Source organism: Labrus mixtus, chromosome 15 (genome assembly GCF_963584025.1).
Source record: "Labrus mixtus chromosome 15, fLabMix1.1, whole genome shotgun sequence".
In the NCBI taxonomy this organism is placed as follows: Eukaryota; Metazoa; Chordata; class Actinopteri; order Labriformes; family Labridae; genus Labrus; species Labrus mixtus.
The window spans coordinates 7,436,682-7,455,941 of NC_083626.1; the positions used below are offsets into that span (position 1 = coordinate 7,436,682).

General features: G+C 40.4%; 1 protein-coding gene across 1 annotated transcript; it reads left to right on the forward strand.

Moving 5' to 3' along the window:
* Positions 1 to 3,340: 3,340 nt before the first annotated feature.
* On the forward strand, positions 3,341 to 19,037 carry LOC132990032 (neuronal acetylcholine receptor subunit alpha-2-like). Its single transcript, XM_061058052.1, has 6 exons — positions 3,341 to 3,697; positions 7,585 to 7,736; positions 10,047 to 10,091; positions 10,182 to 10,291; positions 13,863 to 15,297; positions 16,560 to 19,037. Exons 1-6 carry the CDS (start codon positions 3,646 to 3,648, stop codon positions 16,683 to 16,685), a joined length of 1,920 nt encoding a protein of 639 aa, XP_060914035.1. The 5' UTR covers positions 3,341 to 3,645; the 3' UTR covers positions 16,686 to 19,037.
* Positions 19,038 to 19,260: the final 223 nt, after the last annotated feature.

The following is a 19,260-nucleotide window of genomic DNA, read 5'->3' on the forward strand; positions in this document are numbered from 1 at the left end:
ACAGTTTATTACCTGGGGAGAAAGGAGAGTTAGGAGAGCTTAGCTGTTATCCCAAAGTTAGGAAAATTAAACATTGGATGCTGTAATAGACTTTTAAAGAAAGGAGAGATATTATGTCTTTGAGAATGATAATCTGTTATGTATTTTTTACCCCTCATTAACATTGTAACCACAAAGTTCAGATAGGATCTGAAGCTTCTGCAATGAAGCCCCTTGTCTTTTCCTCGTCAAGGACAATAATTGGGGTCTCACAGTTTGAGTAATCCTAAATCTGGCATCATGTGCACTAACATTTTGACTAATATGTCGGTGTGGCTGATTTACAGGAAGGAAAACACATTTTGAAAGTATTGGCTTCTTTCTTTTAAAAAATTAGAGTAAAGTTGCTATGCTTTCTAAAGGACATCATTTATTATGTCTTTCCAGGATGTGTCTGATGCTAAACAGGGTCTTCCGGGAAGGACTGTCTGAAAAAGTGCATTAATGTTCCCATATTTAAATGAGTGCTCGCCATTTGGCCATTTGTAGCATTTATATACCTATTTGATTTTCAAAAAAAGAGAGAGAACATGTTGTACAAACTAGATGGAGAGGGTATAGCCTGTTTTTATTTTATTTTTCTGCTATGGGACCCTTTGAACAGCTTATCACATGGGAAATATCTTAAAGACCATCTCATCTGACTAATCTTGAGAATTATCATCTATTCTTACGTGGAACATCACATAATTTAATTATAACATCATCAATTGTAACCTGAACCTGACATGGACTGACGTCACAACTTCACGTTGAAATGACATCAGACTGAATGTCAGTGGGAGACAAATCTAAGATTGTTATTGTTTAAAGGCTTTATATGCGATTTTTCACTTCACACTTAAATATAATATAAATCAAGTATATCCTCGGAAAATAACTGTGAGTAATGACTGTCTACAATGGGTGTAACACCCGAGTCCCACTGTCTGTGATGTTTTCCGAGTTTTCCGAGTCCTATCTTCACTTTGTTTACATCGCCGGGACGACGGCTCACTCCTCCCCTCGCAAATAAAAGTTGTTTAATTGAGGGACTAGAGAAAAGAAGAATAACATACTGTACTCACTGCTTAACTGTGTTTCTAGATCACGCTCATTTCAGGTAAATTGACATGCAGTGTGAAGATACGAGCATAATAAAGATCGCTAGCATTAGCATGCTAACACAACAATGCACCGTGAGTTGTTTTGGTTTCATGCTGGTGCTCAAGGGAGACATCTGCTGGATCAAAAACTTAAAGGCAATCTATAAGATCTGTATTGAATGAAATAATAAAATTAACTTACTATATGATCAGACATTAAGGAAACATGCTATGTTGAAGTGCTGGCTTCTCTGACAACAATGCAGCAGCCAGTATGTCCTCCTTCTAACTTTAGATTCCAGTTGTTTTTGTTCTGACCTTAGAAGGTAGGCAGCGTTTTGGTCGCCCCTTGGTTTTGCCAGCCAAACATGAAACCAACAGGTGTTGCAGCGATGGAGGCGGCCAAGAGAACTGGTTGAGAGAAGTGATTGTACCCGAACTAAAAAGCCTCTGCATGCTTCTGTGGGTTCAAATCCGACCCTGGCACTTGCAATGCTGCATTTCATCCCCCACTCTGTCCTAAGATTTCTGTTTCTCCTCAGCTTTCCTTTTCAATAAAGGCAAAATGGCCCAAAAAATTACTGTGCAAACTATACTTTTTTGGAAACCCCAATGTTCAACTCGATTGCATCACAATGGTACTCTTTGTAAACAAGTTGTAGAGTGCAGCATTTTGATACCAACCACCAACCTCTATTGCTCACAGAGATGGACACAAAGGGTCAGTGAGCATATTTGAGATGTGACCTTCCTAAGCAGGGGTCAAAGGGCTTGCTTTGGGATCGCTGCGTTTCTTTTTCTGATATCACACTCATTTAAAATATTAACCAGGCTGCTGCAAGAGGTGAAAACTGTCACTCCTTCTCCTCTCTTAATGCTCCATGAGTGCGCAGATGGTCTTCTCATCAGCTGAGGCGGCCACAGAGGGAGATTATATGTGTCTATATGTGGGCGTGAGACAAACAAATGCGTGTGTCACCCACCAGGCTCTAATTGGCCCGTTTGTGCCCCCTGCCCTTTACCGAAAGGGAAATTTCCTCTTCCAGAGGCCCCCTGTCGCTGCCATGTCCCACTTAGAATCTCCTGCTCGACTCCTGTCAGGAATCTAAGTAAATAATGGGCTATTAAATCTCTCATGGTAGGAAGGTACATCTGCGCTGTGGCGGCGCATCGGTGAGAGGAATCTCTTCATCTGTCAAGTCGCCGTTAGTCATCACAGGATCAAGAGAGCTGCGTCTTTGATTAGAAAAATCAATGTGTACACTGCGGAGGCTTTTCTCTGTGGGCTCATAGTGTATTGAAAAGAAGTATATCTGACAGAGACATCTACAGCAGCAAAATATATCTCAGCCCGAAATCTCTTTTGTTGCACTGTATCATGTAACAGAGTCAGGAAGAACTGTCGAAAAAGTAAAAAGCAGGATTCTGCATAGTCGATCTTAAGTAAACATGACTCTTGAGTCAAGGCTCTTTAAGTGTCTCCTGGTATATTCTGAGTCTTTATGTCATCAGAACCGACATGTTGGCATTGCTGGGGAAAAACAGAAAGGATGTAGGACAAAACAGCAAACACCTCAAGCAAATGTAGCTGTCTCAATAGATGGTCAGCCCATTGGCACTGAGCCTTGGTGACGAAGTGTAAAAGCCATAAAAGGAGTCTGGCAGGGAAGCACAGGGAGGCTGCAACGAGGGAGAAGACTCTCTGTCTGTGTGTGAAGCATTACGCTGGAGATAAATTGACAGCAGGTGAGGGTCAGGGGTGTTAAAAAGAGAAGTGGAGGGTGGTAAGATAAAGGAGATGGGGTTTTAGATTCTATGCTCCTGGGAGACTGGGCAGTGAGTAGATTGAAGATTATCCAGAGGTGCTATGACTCACTGGCACCTCTACCAGACTGGACTCTGACAAGCATCTACACACACTGTAACACCTCTCACATACAGATAACTGATCTGCAAACACACACACACGCAGATAATTTTCTATCACATACACATAAAAAAAAGTTAGCTGTTTTTTTACAGAAAACTGGAACATGCATGGAGGAAAGAAAATAAGTGGGAGGGAAATGCAAAGAGAAAAATGAGGTGTGTGTGAGTGAGAGAGAGAGAGAAAGAAAGAGAGAGGGAGATGAGATGAGGAGGCGGAGAGATGGGAGGTGAGGGAGGGAGTAATGTAGACAGGGAGGGAGGAGAAGAAGAGAGGGATAAGCCACACTTGGATGAAGGATTCCAGCGGAGCGAGGAGGGACTTTCAGGTGTTGGATCAGGATAACCACAGGTCTGTGCTCATTCATACACGCACACACTCAGACCGGACTGAAGGGCAGCTGAAGAGATGGACAGATGGTAACAGGAGGTAGACGAGGCCCTGGGCAGACATGGACCTACATGACCTCTCTGTCTGACTGTTTAACCTCCTGAGGACTCGCCTGTGACAGAACAGATGACCTTTCATCGGAGCTGAAATCCAGCACAAGTTGGAGGGAGTTCACTTCAAGAGTTGGATACGACCGAGGGCACTATGGATATATACACATGTTTAATCTTGCTTTTCTTCGGTTTTCCTCCACAAGGTAAGTCCTTTCAGTTTCTTTAAATAAAGGCTGTTCACCTCTTGGTTTTATTGATCAAAATAAGGGACTGAATGAAAATGATAAGTGGTAGAATAGATGCACATGAGGGGGGGAGGTGGAGCCACACTGGGAGATTATGTGCTTAATTTTAAGGTTGTTTTAAGTCAGTCAGCATTAAACAAATATATTCTCTTTGGCCAGGTTCATACTCATCGTGTTTGTGAGAATCTGAACCCTATTTATAGTAAGGGGAGGAAACCTTAAAACTCCAAATGTGCACTTTTTGTCAAATGTGATTTAATCTTATGTTTTTAACTTATATTCCTTATGACGTCAGTTTAATGTTTTCTGTTAAATAGCGATTTCCCTGCCAAAAACCCCATATCCTGCCTATACATTTTTAGATATTAAGAAAGAATTGTTTGCCATGGTGTCTAATGGGATGTATCACACTTTAACAGTGATAAAGGGCTCTCTCTAAGTTAATTTGAAGACACAGAGCTAATCAAATTATTCTCCCAATGAATGTTTTTTGGCAGTGATTCTCAACTGGTATAGCCTCAGGACCCACCACCATAACCTTAATGTGACGTCACGACCCAATTGTTAGGAACATTTTCAAACAATCAAAACTATTAAATTACAAAATGGTGAAGTTCCGATCTCAGGGAGTCCAAGATGTGACCGAACAAAGTGACTGAACATATCAAACGTGTTTAAAAAGCGCTTCATAGACTTTTAGACACATTTTTCCTCCAGGCAGACCCACTCAAAACGGCTCCCCGGCCCACCAGTTGAGAAACACTGTTTTAAACAATATTTAAACGTAACTTTTCTAATGACAAATAATCTACTCTATCCTTCCTGATTTATTACAAAAATAACACATTGAGAAAAATTTGGTCACAAATTTGCTATTAGAAGAAACTGAAAATGACAGAGTACCTCTTTGTTCTCTGTTCGGTTGTTGTCGTCATACATTAGAATTCATTTCAGTAACGATCCTTCAATACTGCCTAATACGAGCTGTTTGAGGTCAGTGAGTGTGCCAGTCAATACACTGATCCCATGCAATGACCAATTAGACTCCGAGAAAATCCACAGGTTCAGCTAAATGATCATGTGACAAAAACAAACAAAGACAATGTGGTGCTATAGGGGAGTTTAAATCACAGCTAATGTGAAAAGCATCAGTGCCCACACAGCTCACACGATGACGGCAAAGTCAACATCCAAAGTGCGATCGAAGAGTACTGAGTGAGGGAAGCTTGTAAACCAAAACAAATGATGCACGACAGATTAGCAATTAATAATGCTCACATTCTAATATGGGTTAAAAATGAATAAACAACAACAACAACAGTATTTCCACTGATGTGATTTTTGTTCTTTAATTGGAAAAGTATTGGAGGGGTACTTGCTATCAGCCGACACCCGAAGTGAAGTATCCAAACTAGTGTCAGGAAGAAATGCAATGGAACATCTCTATCATAAATACGTCATTAGGGGTTGTGTGGATAATGTAAAAACATGGAAATGGGTTCAGAGAAAATATTTTAAACTCCAACTAAAGGTTTAATTTTTTTATAAGTACAACTTTGGGTCAAGGACAGGCCCCCTCCTCCCCCATCCAAATACTTTTCAGACGGTCCCTAATGAAGCTCAAATCCGTCTTTATTTATCAGAATGGCTTGGAGTTTCTGAAGGATAATCTGCAGCGATTAGCTTCACAATTAGTGACAAAAACACACAACCTTGAGGACACAGATACAAAAAAGCACGCTTTTTTTTTTCCTATCGTCGTAATGGTTGCTTAAAAGCAAAGTCCCTCTGTTGCTTAGTGACCTAGTAAAAAGCAATATCCGCCTTGTTCAGGAGCAAGAAAATTTGCTGCTCAAGCATTATTGGTCTGCGTGGATACATAGATCATACGAGGACAGAATGGGTTCATTACTCTGACACATCTAGTTTAATCAGCATCCAGCTGTCAGCATTGTGCCTTGAATAAATGAATGTTTGCAATCATTTTTATACCAGATTTTTCAGATAACTCGCATAATTAATCTTGTATATCTTGAAGTGAGTATAATATATAAGTATATTCGTGGTTGAAGGAGATGGATCGGGATAATTTTTCCAAATAAAGGAGGCGATATTGAAGTATGAAAGTCAACAGAAAGTTTTCCAATGAAAAGTGGATTTTTTACCCCCACTCGTACTGTCTGGGAACATCACAGTCTGTTCCAGTGCTATTCATAGTGTCCTGTAAAGCACACCGTACAGAAGTAAACTCATCCAACAGTTACCCGCACACATTACCGCTCTGACCCGCGCACTGTCAAAGTCAGGACACCCTGCAAGCTCCCCCATCTAAACCCATTAGTCGTGAGGCTGCTGTAGAATCTACCCGTGCGTCTCTCTTTTATTTAATATCGGCTGCGTTGGACATATGTCGCTCTGAGCTGATGTGATCAAACAAAGGTACCTGTGTGTGTGGGTTTTCTCTCTTACATGGAGACATTTCAAGGTTGTTTGACGTCAAACAGATTTATGTGCAAACAGGAAGAATAACAAAGAAACTATATCCATTTAATAAGATATTGATCCCATGCCTTTTAAGAATGGAGGATGTCAGTTTTCAAGCAACTGGAGGACAGACAGCCCATCAGCTTTAATGGAGTGGGCAGGAGGACCTGAGAGGATAGGCCAGCAGCATGCCAACAACACCTGGGTCCCCCGTTTTAAGAACACAAGATTAGATAGCCAGATATAAAGACAGAGAGTGATATATAGCCTTCCTGTGCAATAACACAACGGATGTGTTAATAAGGTAATAAAAAAATCTGCCCTCAGCTGCCTGCACAATTAATACTTCCTGCAATAAAACAATGCAAACGTTAGAATGCTCCACACACGATGGACGGGGAGATATGCAGCAGTGCAAAGAAACATGAAATATCAGTGAGGCTGGTGAAATATATAAATCACAGCACATGATGTATTGCTGTGCCATTGAACCACCAGCACAAGGTCCAGAATAGAAAAATACCTAACTCAATATCAGGATAGGAATACAAAGGACACTGTACTGTACGAGCTTTGGGACGACCCCGTCTCTTTAATTGTACCCAGACCTTGTTAGGGTCATGCTCAGTGCTGTGTGAGCCAATTGTTAACAGAATGTGTGTGTGTGTGTGTGTGTGTGTGTGATTGAGTTGCTCCATTAGGGCGTCCATGGCAGAGAGTGAGAAACCGAGGCCGTGAGGGGGCAAGAGGGAGAGCGAGGGAGGGCGGGAGGGAGGGGAGAGACGTCTGGACAGATCGCTCCATCAGCACGTCTGTTCAGAGACACAGAGGATGTCCTCAGAATCAGATTCATCCTTCCTCTTTTACTTTCTCTCATCTCCTGCCCTCCCCTCCCCCCACCCCTCCATCCACTCTCTCTGTTTGTTTCATCTCTCAGATACCGTCTCATGTAACCATATGCCACCTGTATAATAGAGGTCACCCTCCTTTTAGATTACACTCTATACCAACAACAGTGGATCCCCTATGGTGGCATAGCCCAACAGCTGAATCAAATACTGATGAATGCATTAGAAAAATATTCAATCTTAATGTTATGCATTTGAAATTATGGTTTCTATTAAACACATGAATGAAAAAAGAATCAAATCAAACTGTTTTCATGTAGGAGGCCAGTGTGGCAAAGTGTTTAAAAGAGACACAGCATTAACCGTCCATCTGAATGCAGTTTAGAACAAAGATCAAAATGTTTTGTTTTTCATCACTAAAAAGAAAAATCAAGGACAGAGAAGGGCCACAAAAGGTCACACCATTAGTCAGAGCGTTCTTTATGTGTCTGATCTCTTCTTGTCCTCCATCAGTTTCTTGTCAGGTTTTACCTCGAGCTAATGCTGAGGAGAGGCTGCTCCACGACCTCTTTGTGCGTTACAATAAGCTCTCCAGGCCTGTGGAGAACACCACAGACACGGTGCTCGTCCACTTTGGGCTGTCTATTGCTCAGCTTATTGATGTGGTGAGTACAAAGCCTTGTTGAAGTCCTAAAGAAATGAGTTCTAAAGGAATGTGCTCCAGCCCACAGTGACGACGTTAGCTCTGTAATGATTTTATTCTGTATTCTGTTCTGTTTTTGTGGGGTTTGTTTTTTAATAGGACTTTTTAAAGATTCAGGTTGCATGACCACTTTAGCCTGGCATTATCAGACCAGTTTGCACATGGGAATAACTCTGAAGCTTTGTTAGCTTTGAATTTCCAAGGGGGAATAATCGATGAGTGGCGAGCAAAATGTCTCTGGATGTTACAACTAATCACAGCAATGTAATGTCTCAAAGTGGTAAGCTGTGAAGTTAGGTAGCTAGTATCAAGACCCGCTCAGTCGGGTCATGGACAAACATCCATACCCAAAACATACCATTTGTACATAATGTGACTTACTCTCCAATTTGTTAACCACTGACTTTAAAGAGAATGAAGGATGTTCCCCTTCAGGGAGAGTCATCTGTGTTGTTTCATGACTTAGCACCTGTCAGTTATCATATCCAACATGCCCCCAAATTATAAACACAACTGCAATGGTGGACAGTAGAAAAGTTAATTTACTTGACTGTTAAGTACATTTTTTGATTATCTGTACTCGAGTAATATTTTGGGGGGAAACTTTTCACTTTTACTTCACTACATTTGAAAGACAAATATCAAACTTTTGACTCCACTACATTTCTATGGATGTTCTCGTTCCTTTCTACTTTTGCTCCTAAGTCTGCTGATTCATTTTATTTTTATTTTTATTTTCTATATAAAATCTGATCCAAAAGACAATAGTGTGTGTTTGTGTAGTTCTGCGTGTCTTAGGTGGTTTAATGTAAATCAAATGCAGAGCGTCACTCAGATCAGGTGGTTCATTTAGTGTTTGTAATGATGGCACAGGGAACAGGGAAGGCGGTAAAGATAATAGATGGATGGATATTATGTCATCGGCTTGCATGCAGAGGTGACGTCAACAGTGATGGTGTTGGTCTAATTTTTTTTTTGTAAGGACCCGATGCTTCTTGAGAAAAATTATCCTTAAAAAAATACATCATCGGGGAGAATGAAGTTGTCAAATGGAAGACAGAGTCCTTGTCTGTTTATGGCTGCAACACGAGTACTCGACTTGATTTGACCACGAGTATCTGTGCTTTCACTCAAATAATGAAGTTGTGTACTTTGTCCACCACTGCACATTTGTGACCATGTGTATCTGCCAGAGAAAATAAAACATGAGCTTGCGAATTTGCATCACAACAAACCTCCAACGCACACGGCTAATGACAGCTAGCAGGTGTGATATCGGAGCGTTTCTGCTGCAGAGCAGAAACAGCAGGTAAACCTATCCTCAGTGTCTTCAGTGTAGTTGCTGAAGCAGTTATGTACATCTTAATGTGTTACTATACATGCTCTTTCTAAATGCTTTTGATACAGAGAAATTGTATTCACAATGCATTTTCAGAAACAATTTCTGTTATGTTCATTATGATCAGCTGACGAGGCATGAGAGACAATTTCTAATATACAGATCACTTATCAGCGGAAATGAAACCACAACAGAAGAGATGGAAGTTTTTCCCAAATTAGATTAAATGTCTTGTCAATGCTTACAGCGGCAGTAAATATACAAAACTGTCTTCTCCATTGCAAACAAGATACAGCTAACTTGCCCCACAAAAATCCATCTTCATTCCCCTCTGGTCCCTGCGGTATACCTGCACTACAAAGTGTTAAACTCTTGTCCATTTTTACACACATTATGTTGTAGAGTTTTGTCGACTAAAGGTAAAACTGTTCTATAACGAAGTCACTGAGAGCCATGCAAAGTTGGGGCAGCTCTAAGATTGAATGTGTGCAGTCTACATCGCTGTAGGGATTATTCTCCGAGGGGGTTTTGGATATACACAATTAGGTGACAGTGCTTCCTCCACATGCCGAGTACAGCGAGAGTCAGCTCGGGGTGAAGTTGTCTTCTCCTGTTTTTCCCCTGACTGCTCGGTCTCAGATGTTGCTGGGGAAGAGCAGGAGGGAGCTGCTTGCCAGCAGTGGCAGAAATGCAAGAGTAGAAAGTACAGTGAGGGTGGTTTGCATGAAGCTCTGCCTTGTATTTCTTCCTGGTGTGTTACACAACTGATCTATCTTTATATAGAGAGCATGTGTGTGTTGATTTGTTTCTACAACTGATTCAAGTAGCGGATTTTAAATTACTTACTAGAAATTGAGTTTTAGAAAGATGTTCTATCTCTGTTGAATTACATTATTGTAACTATAATGTTTATATCTGTTTTCTTGAAATAAGGATGAAAAGAACCAGATGATGACCACAAACGTCTGGGTCAAGCAGGTATGTTAGACAAGAGACAAAATCCATGCTTTAAGTACAGCTCAGCTTACAGCTATACAGTGTACTCATATGATTAATGCTCTTCTACAGGAATGGAACGATTACAAACTCAGGTGGAACCCGGAGGATTACGAAAATGTCACCTCCATCCGCATCCCCTCGGAGTTAATTTGGAGGCCTGACATCGTCCTCTATAACAAGTAAGCATTGGTATTAAGTAGGGCTGGTCATTTTTGGGTGTCTCACGATTCGATTTGATTTCGATTCTTGGGGTCACGATTCAATTCAGAATCAGTTTCTGAATCAAAACGATTCTGGATTCATTGATCCATGGATTCAAAGTCTATTTATGAATTGGTACATACTTCAGGATCTACTCCAGTCATCTGTTAAATTTCTTGTTGCTCTATTTTGCATTCTACTGAGTTAAAGAGAAAGCCTTAGCACTTAGCAGGGAGTGACTGATTAGCCAAAAAAAGAAAAAAAAATAGATTTTTGAGAAGTTATGAATACATTTTAAATCTTACAAGTGAAGAATCACGATTTTTACATAAATCGATCAGAGGAGGCTTTGACTCAGTGGTAGAGGTGGGCATCTCTCAACCGGAAGTTGTGTGTTTGATCCCCAGCTCCTGCAGCTCCTGATGTTTCCTTGGGCAAGACATTTAACCCCAAGTTGCTCCTGCTGCTTGGTGTTTAGTTACTTTTGATGGACTCTTTACACAGCAGTCTCTACCATCTGTGTGTGAATGTATAGGTGTGACCTGCGGTGAAAAAGCGCTTTAAGTAGTCAGACGTCTACTGTAGAAAAGTACTGAAGTCCATTTAGCATAAAAGTGATCATTTTTAGAAGCAAATATCAGGATGCTAATTTTCAGATTTTGATGATTTCATTCCAACAGATGGGTACCAGTATGACTTCAGGGAAAACATGAAGATGCTGCTGTGACAAACATCCTCTCCTGTGCCAATGTCATAAAGTAATTTAGCTAAAATAAATGTGAACAAGGTCAAGCGTAATGGATGTGGTTGCAGACAAAGCTCGCTACATTGTTCATTGCATTACATCAGACTGAGAATTAGAAGAGGAAATTTAATTGGATGTTTCAGAAGGGCCTGAGACAAAAATGCATCCTGTGAAAGTGCCTCACTTAAAGGATGTATGTATTTGACTAAATGAGGGGAAATCAATAAAAACAGAAACAGACGTGATGGATTTGTTGTTTAAAAAAAAAGTGTCAAATATGCATTTTATTAGACAAACATCACTTTGCTTCTCTGTGATGAAATATCTGAGGCTTTTTTGTTGAGATTTAATAAAGGCATGGCATGATCCCTTCAGTTAAAAAGCAACTTTCAGATGCAGGGATTTTCAAGGTCCCTCACATACCAGCCAACTCTGAAAAGCAACTTAATGGCATCAAATATGAAGAGAAAAACAAAGATCTTAGAGGTTTGTTTTTGATAAACTTCATCTTTCATAGTCTTTGATAAAAACTGGGACTGAGTTTCAGATAAGCTGTAGGTGTCTGATTCACAGGGGGAAACTGTGTTTTCATTCCAGTATGGCAGCTGCCATGTTACTTCAGAATCAGAGTTTTTCTGTGTACTTAAAATAAGAAATGTAGTTCAACTGTGTTAGCCTAATGTACTAAGTGTATTAATATTCTGTATTTTGAGTCATAACATGTGTGTTTAGGAAATGCGCCATATACGACACGACTAATAATTCATGTGCATCTAGAAACTTAATGCTGTGATGTTTACACGTTATTCAAAACTGGAATGAGCCTGCATGGCCTCGTACTTTAAAAGGAAAGAAAACATATCTTGTGCCAAAAGTAACTTTTAGTTTGTTTGCTGTGTTTTGATTCGGGCGATGAGCTTGTAGTGGAAACCTTTATTTTCCTTTTCTTTGAAAACCAATGACATAAATAAGATCTCGACCGTCAGTCCATAGAGCTACTATGTCTGTCAAAATATAATGAGTGATAGACATTCTCAGTGCTTGAAGTAGCGCATGTCAAAAACAAAGATTATAAAATATTGTAAGTGGAACAGTAAATCATTTTCAAAAGTTTAAAGGTTCTTGACATTTCTTCCATGGTTCAATACCTTGGCTCGTACTTCGCCTGGCAGGTGGAGCGGATCACCAGCTCAGTCTTAAAAGATGAGTCCTGTCCTCTACATTGTGAGTTTCAGCTCCTTAACTTCTGGACGAAGACTTTTAGTTACAAAGTGCAGAAAGAAGCGCTACAGGAACAGCTTTGTCCCAGCAGCATTATAGAGCAGAACAAGTCGTAGGGTATTTGTGTGTATCATGTTTTTCATATTTGCTGCTGGATGTGGGTGTTGTCATTTCATGAAGGTCTTACATGGAGGGAAGGAGCTATCACGCTGGGAAGCTGTTGTCATGCTTCTTCATGGTTCTTTATTCATTTATTATTTATTTTGGTGTTCTCTGTAACTTTTACAGATCAACAAGTTTCATCAATTGTACGATTGGAACCTACGCACTTTATGCACCTCAGCACTTTTGCCCATGTTAAATATATGATTCAGGTTGAAGTGATTGTAATAATGGCTCTGTCTGCTGGGAAACAAGCGTTGCCTGATGTACAGGTAAAAGTAAAATAACAGCATGAAGATAAAGGCAGCCTAGATGACCGAGCACACAGTGACTGTTAGCAAATCTCTGGACACATGCTAATTGCAACAAGGTTGTGCGATGACAGAGTCGGATGATGAGTTAAATCAGCACATAGAGAGTGGAGCTCAATAAAAGGGCTGGACGGGCAAGAGAGGATCACAACAAAGATAAATGAGATTATGGAGACAGGCGATGAAAGAGAGAGGAATCGGACAGCTGCCGCCATGACAGTTTAGTGACTGATTAGATAACTGACCTGGAAGGGTAAGATCTCACTTCACTTCAATCAAAAAAGGGAAATGAGAATTAACAGACAACATACAGCAATGTTAAAATAAGAAACTTTATATACAAAAAGTTTGGGTCAAACATGAATATTCCAGCTTCCTGCGCCAGCGTTCATCAAACAAAACTAAATCAAATGAATAAATTAAAACTTAATGACAACAAACACAACAAAAACAACATATTCTAACTATATGCAATCCAGTTTTTCTGTACCTAAATATCTCCAATCATGCTTAATTCTAATTTAAAGGCAGGGTTGGTAATTTTCCAGAACTAGCATGATTTTGAAAGTAGCATTCCCTCAGTGCTACATCTGCACCCCCCTAAGATGAAGTAGATGTATTTGTTTTGATTGTATTGAGTCATTGCGTCTTGTGTTGTGGGGGCTGTGTTGGTATCGGGTGTATATCTTACCTCTTGAGTGTTATTATTTGGAGGAAGGTTCATGTGGGACATTTGATTGACTCTAAGCCAATGTGTCAGAATAATCCCATGTGGATTGGGTCATGTAAAGGACCTGACATGGAAATAAATATCCCTTAATTCATACAGTAGTAGTTTCAAAACAGTCCAGAGTCAGTCAAAGGTAAGAAAGTGTTGAGTGTGAAAATTGTGAGAACTAACTCTTGAGCTTTTCACTGATAAAATCTGAACTACTTCAACCAAAGATGATAGTTACCTTTGGTTGAAAACTATAATAACTTTTGTGTTATGAACCAAGGTTTGCTCGAATTGAAGTTTTGTTATTCAGACAGTACAACTTGTAAAGACCTTTTGCAAACATTAAGTACAGTCTGATAATATCCGCTTACACCCTGTCTTTTTCTGTGCAGTGCTGATGGCGACTTTGCAGTTACTCACCTTACAAAGGCTCATCTGTTCTACGACGGTCGAATCAAGTGGATGCCGCCAGCCATTTACAAGTCTTCATGCAGCATCGACGTAACCTTCTTCCCCTTTGACCAGCAAAGCTGCAAAATGAAGTTTGGCTCGTGGACTTATGACCGAGCCAAGATTGACCTGATCACAATGGCCAGCAACGTGGACCAGATGGACTACTGGGAGAGCGGGGAGTGGGTTATTATCAATGCGGTGGGCAAGTACAATACAAAAAAATATGAGTGCTGCGTAGAGATCTACTCAGACATCACGTACTACTTCATCATTCGGAGGCTCCCGTTGTTCTACACCATCAACCTTATAATCCCCTGTCTTCTGATCTCCTGTTTGACCGTGCTGGTGTTTTATTTGCCATCACAATGTGGAGAGAAGATCACCTTGTGTATCTCAGTGTTACTTTCCCTCACAGTGTTCCTCCTGCTGATCACAGAGATCATACCGTCAACATCACTGGTGATTCCCCTCATTGGTGAATACCTGCTGTTCACCATGGTCTTTGTCACGCTCTCCATCATTATTACTGTCTTTGTGTTGAACGTTCATCACAGGTCACCTCAAACCCACAAAATGCCTCACTGGGTGCGGAGAGTATTCTTGGACATGGTGCCTCGGGTTTTATTCATGAAGCGTCCGCCAGGCACGGCCAAGCAGCACTGCAAGAAGCTTATCGAGATGATGATCCGACCTGCCACCATATCTGCGACGGGAAACTCGCAGGCCTTTTGGTCAGGGTTAGAGACAGGGTTCAGGCAGATTAGCCATGTGGAGAATGCACTCCCAAAGACTCCATCTGACAGTCCAAGCATTCTTGTCTGCTCACCTTCTCCAGCTTCATCCCCAATCGAGGGCTGCAATGAGGATGATCACTCAGTGAAGGCCAACATTTTCTGCCGGACCACATCTGGTCAGTATTCAGTTCTCTCAGATAAACTTTCCCTACGTGGAACATCTGCAGCCTCTTCTTCTTCCCAATTGTCGTTACCTCCAACGTTACCAATGGGTCCAATCCACAGTCTCACCAGGGAAGAATCCAGATTGCTGGCCCCGAATGGCCGCTCCCACAGTGCAGAGCAAATGTGCGACCATCAGAAGGAGCTTCCACAGAGAGTCGGACATCGTTGCCGTTCCCGCAGCTTCCAGTACTGCTGTCTGCATGATGAAGGGTCTGGGGTCATTGGGATCATAGGACAGGTGAAGAGACAATCCCCCTCAGATCACATAACAGAAACTCTCACAGCAGGGACCACTAGAGACGCAAGTACCCAACAGGACGCTGTGGTTACCTCCATTTCTCCAGCTATGCAACGGGCAATAGAGGGGGTTCAGTACATCGCAGATCATCTCAGGGCAGAGGATGCAGATTTTTCAGTGAGTTGATTCATCTTTGAAGCTACAACACACTGACTGACTATTGAATTGTTGTTAAACTCACTTGCATAACCTCATAAAGGCCAAGCTTAGGCTACAGTTGCAAATCCAGACCCATTTTTTTCATTAGGTTGCATCACTGTCAAAGGAAGCAACTTCATACACATTTTTATTTCTAAACTCTAATATGCATACATTAGGAATACTTTCTCATCACTCACTGCAAGATATTAAGATTTGTGTGTGTGCCAGGAGGAACAGTGTACCACCTCAGTACTGTAAGCATACAGAGTAAGAGTAAAAGCAAAAACAAAATGCTAAATGAGACTCGGTGAGAGAACGGTCAGTGATTCAGCGTCGACACAGGACAGTTTTAGTGTCTCTCAATAGAACTATGCTCTTTAAGCACAGCCTCAGGAGCTAAGCTAAATGGTTTACTGGTACCCAGAGACACATGAAGCAGCTTATGTTGTTGTAGACTCTTAACAGCCTGTGTTGTGCTCCTTAGGAAGTACAAATGGTATCCAGATTTTAAATTCTTTATATAAATTAGCTGCAAATTATAAGGCAGCTTTAATGAGTGTGTAGTCAAGATTTGATCCGTACATGCCTAACATTACTGGTTGAAAAAGCTGGCACTTATGCTCTGGGCCAAGACAAACGTCCCTTGGGAGACAAGTGAATCGTATGGTTTCAAATTGTCATTGTCCATCAGAAAAGTGAAGTTTGGCACTTTCCAGTTTGCTTGTCTTTTGTTTTCACAGTCCAAAAAAATGACATAACACTTCATTTTTTAAATATCTGTGAAAAATGCTTTTATAATTGGAGAACTGCAAAATAATTTAAGTGTACAGTACTGATTCAGTGGTAATTGCTGAGTTGCTCGACAAAGAAATGAAGGGTGTCTTTGTTGACTGTCAGGGGAAATCAAAGTGTGTACAATGACTTTAAAAATCAGTGGGGAAAGTTTAGCATTAACTGACAGCATGATTGTCAATAGCACAATGCACTTTATGTCTCTAGCCAGAAAAGGCCTTCTCTTCAGACAATGGGACCCCAGTAATTTGACCTTGAATTTTTTTTTTTTTTACAAGAGAGACAATCAGGATTGACTGACATTTAGAGAGATAGCTGCCTCATAATGAAAAAATCAGCCATTCGAAAGAAATCAATCAAGGGTGAAAAGTGACAGCTGGTAAAAAGAAAGGTGGTGTGGTGTGAAATTTACAACGTCCCTCTCTGCTGTGTCTCCTCTCTGCTAGGTAAAGGAGGACTGGAAGTATGTGGCCATGGTCATTGACAGGATATTCCTCTGGATGTTTGTACTGGTGTGTATCCTGGGATCTGTTGGACTATTTCTTCCACCTTGGCTGGCTGGAATGATCTAAAATATGTCATTGAAGAAGGAACCCAAACGACAACTTCCTGTCACATATTGTAAAAAAAAGCAATGTTTTATCATTTTTCTTATTTTCTATTTTTCAAAGGAACTACATGTCACACGGTCTTACTCTTGCCCCAGGATATCAGAAGGTTACCGATGAAGGAGAGAGATTAATTATCTATCATTGATTCCAGTGGGAATATAAATTCTTTATGAGGGCAAAGGCCAACAGAAGAAAAATATCCATCCTCACCACTTCACTTTGACATTGAGCTGAGTAGCTCAGACTGTGATCGTCATGAAAACACAGAGGGATAGACTTTGACCCATTTACAACAGCAGAAACACACAAGAGAATGGACGTTAGATATTTACAGTATTGAGAAAGACTAGGTTTAAATCTCAATTTTCTCTACATTCCTAGCACTATAGGATCTATAAAGTACACTAATTGTATCTCAACAGTGGCACAGTTGACTGTGCAGTGTCCTACCAATGATCCATAAAATATTTGCTTTTCCCTGCACTGTTGTCTAAGAAGTCAAATTCAGGATATATGCTTGGGAACAAGTTTGTATGTTCTCAGGTGTAACAAGAGCATAATTTATTTCTCAGAAACCATCAGCTGTCATCTGCTGATGATATAGCCTTTGGGGGAAACCATTTTTCTTGGCTTCAGGTGTAGCCAGCGGATATCCAGTTCGCCAAAAATGGATATCCATTCCAAGACTTCTTTTTTAAATGCTGGTAAATTTTGTTTACAGTAGGACTAGAAACATGAGATGTCTATAACTAATTTTTTTTTTTTTTCACATACATTAAAATGTCTTCCCATCCCAAGATTTTAACCACCACCCTTGGCATCTTATAAAGGTACACAAAGTCAACTCTTTGCTGTCACCTGAGACTCAAACCCCAACCCTTATGTTGTTTAACCAATCCATCACCCCTGACCATCACCACTCACTCACGTTATTAGCTTCTCTGCTACGTTTGTAGCTCTTACAACTATGTCTGCTGAATGGTTCACAATTAGGGGAGTTGAATGACCGGTGAGTCTCACTCAGATACAAGAAAGCACCTCGTATGACAGGTAAAAGGTACCAAGTTAAGGTCCAGTCCCTTTTACTAGCCTGGTGTTGCTGCACGTTTTGACAAATAAAGGCAAGCCTCAGTTAGAGGCACCTGCATTTAGTATTGAAATAATTTGTGAATAAAAAAATGAGAAAAGCAAGACACAAAACAATAAATTGTGGAAATAGTCCTTTCCATCTTTGCTGTCTACGAGTTTTGTTCAGAAATAATTAAGGAACGCCTTGTATTGATGCCTGTCTCAAATAAATGCAGGGTCATTTCACATACATCGAGTGAATAAAGGCCCGGGCTGTTTATTTACGTTTTACAGTGTATATATATTGTTTTTTAAAGTTAGCTGATGGGTTCTTTTATTGCATATTGGACAATGCTACCTCCCTCTCTTACTCCACACAGACAGTAGCACTAAAGCCCGCTCAAATGTGATTGGTCAACATAAGTCAGAATGCAAACAGAAACACTTCAGACCTTGCCTGTATTCATATGCACATGGCGCACACATTAACTGTAATTTTCATATCCTAGCAGTTTTTATTAACACACATATTCAGTATTTATTTTAGCCATAATTTATGTGGTTTTAACAGAATGAGATTCACCCCCCTCCCCCAAACCCAAGCCCCCTAAAAAGGAAAGAGCATGATCAATGTTTGTATTGGTTGATAAATGAGATAAATACGAGTGGAATGATTTTCCTGTTTTGTTATTTTTGTAAAGCATGATTTTTAAGGCCATAGATACCAATTTAAAAAGTGAATATGTAGAATGAAATAATATCATTAAATGACTACCAAATGTATTTTATAACCATGTATACGGTTATGTTAAATAAGCAGAACCAGCCTCTGCTACATTTGACACACACAGTACTATACAAGCAGATCTGATGAGAAATGTAATGGATTTTATGTTGTGGAAACAAAAAGGCTTCTGGCAGTGACAGATAGTGGAAGTCGCTGCAGGCTGATAGTGAAGTCTCTTCTGAATGTTTATCTTCTTCAGAGAAACAAAAGCCAAACACATCGAGAGAGCTGCCAGCGAGCGGAGACGTGACAGAGTTTGTTCCTGTAAGACACCTCGGCGGTATATAAGGACAGAATAAATGTTGTTAACCCACCATCATACATGGAGGAATATTAGAGAGACTCGTTTGTAAAGGACAGTTTAATTGAGCCTATCTTGATTCTTCTATCTATCAGGGCTGAGCTTCATGTACACTAAATGACACTTTCTCATACTTCAATGACAGAAAAGATTGTTTCCAAATTAGTTTGAGACATAAAACACTTAACACAAAGGAATCACAACATACAAGAAACATCCAAATAGTCATAAATCATCAACAACAAAGGATCAATAAGAGTCAATTAAAACAAGTCAGATATTTCTGCCTCCAGATCATTAAGATGTCCTTTAAAAACATCCAAGGTAACCAGCTCCAGAAAATTTAGAGTCTCTTGCAACCGATTCCAAGAAGAGGGAGC

Bases quoted from the DNA above. Each gene is read 5' to 3' on its own strand.
- LOC132990032 (XM_061058052.1), top strand. From the start codon at position 3,646: ATGGATATATACACATGTTTAATCTTGCTTTTCTTCGGTTTTCCTCCA. The intron at 10,092-10,181 runs GTATGTTAGACA...GCTCTTCTACAG, and splicing joins CAAACGTCTGGGTCAAGCAG to GAATGGAACGATTACAAACT. The intron at 15,298-16,559 runs GTGAGTTGATTC...CCTCTCTGCTAG, and splicing joins CAGAGGATGCAGATTTTTCA to GTAAAGGAGGACTGGAAGTA.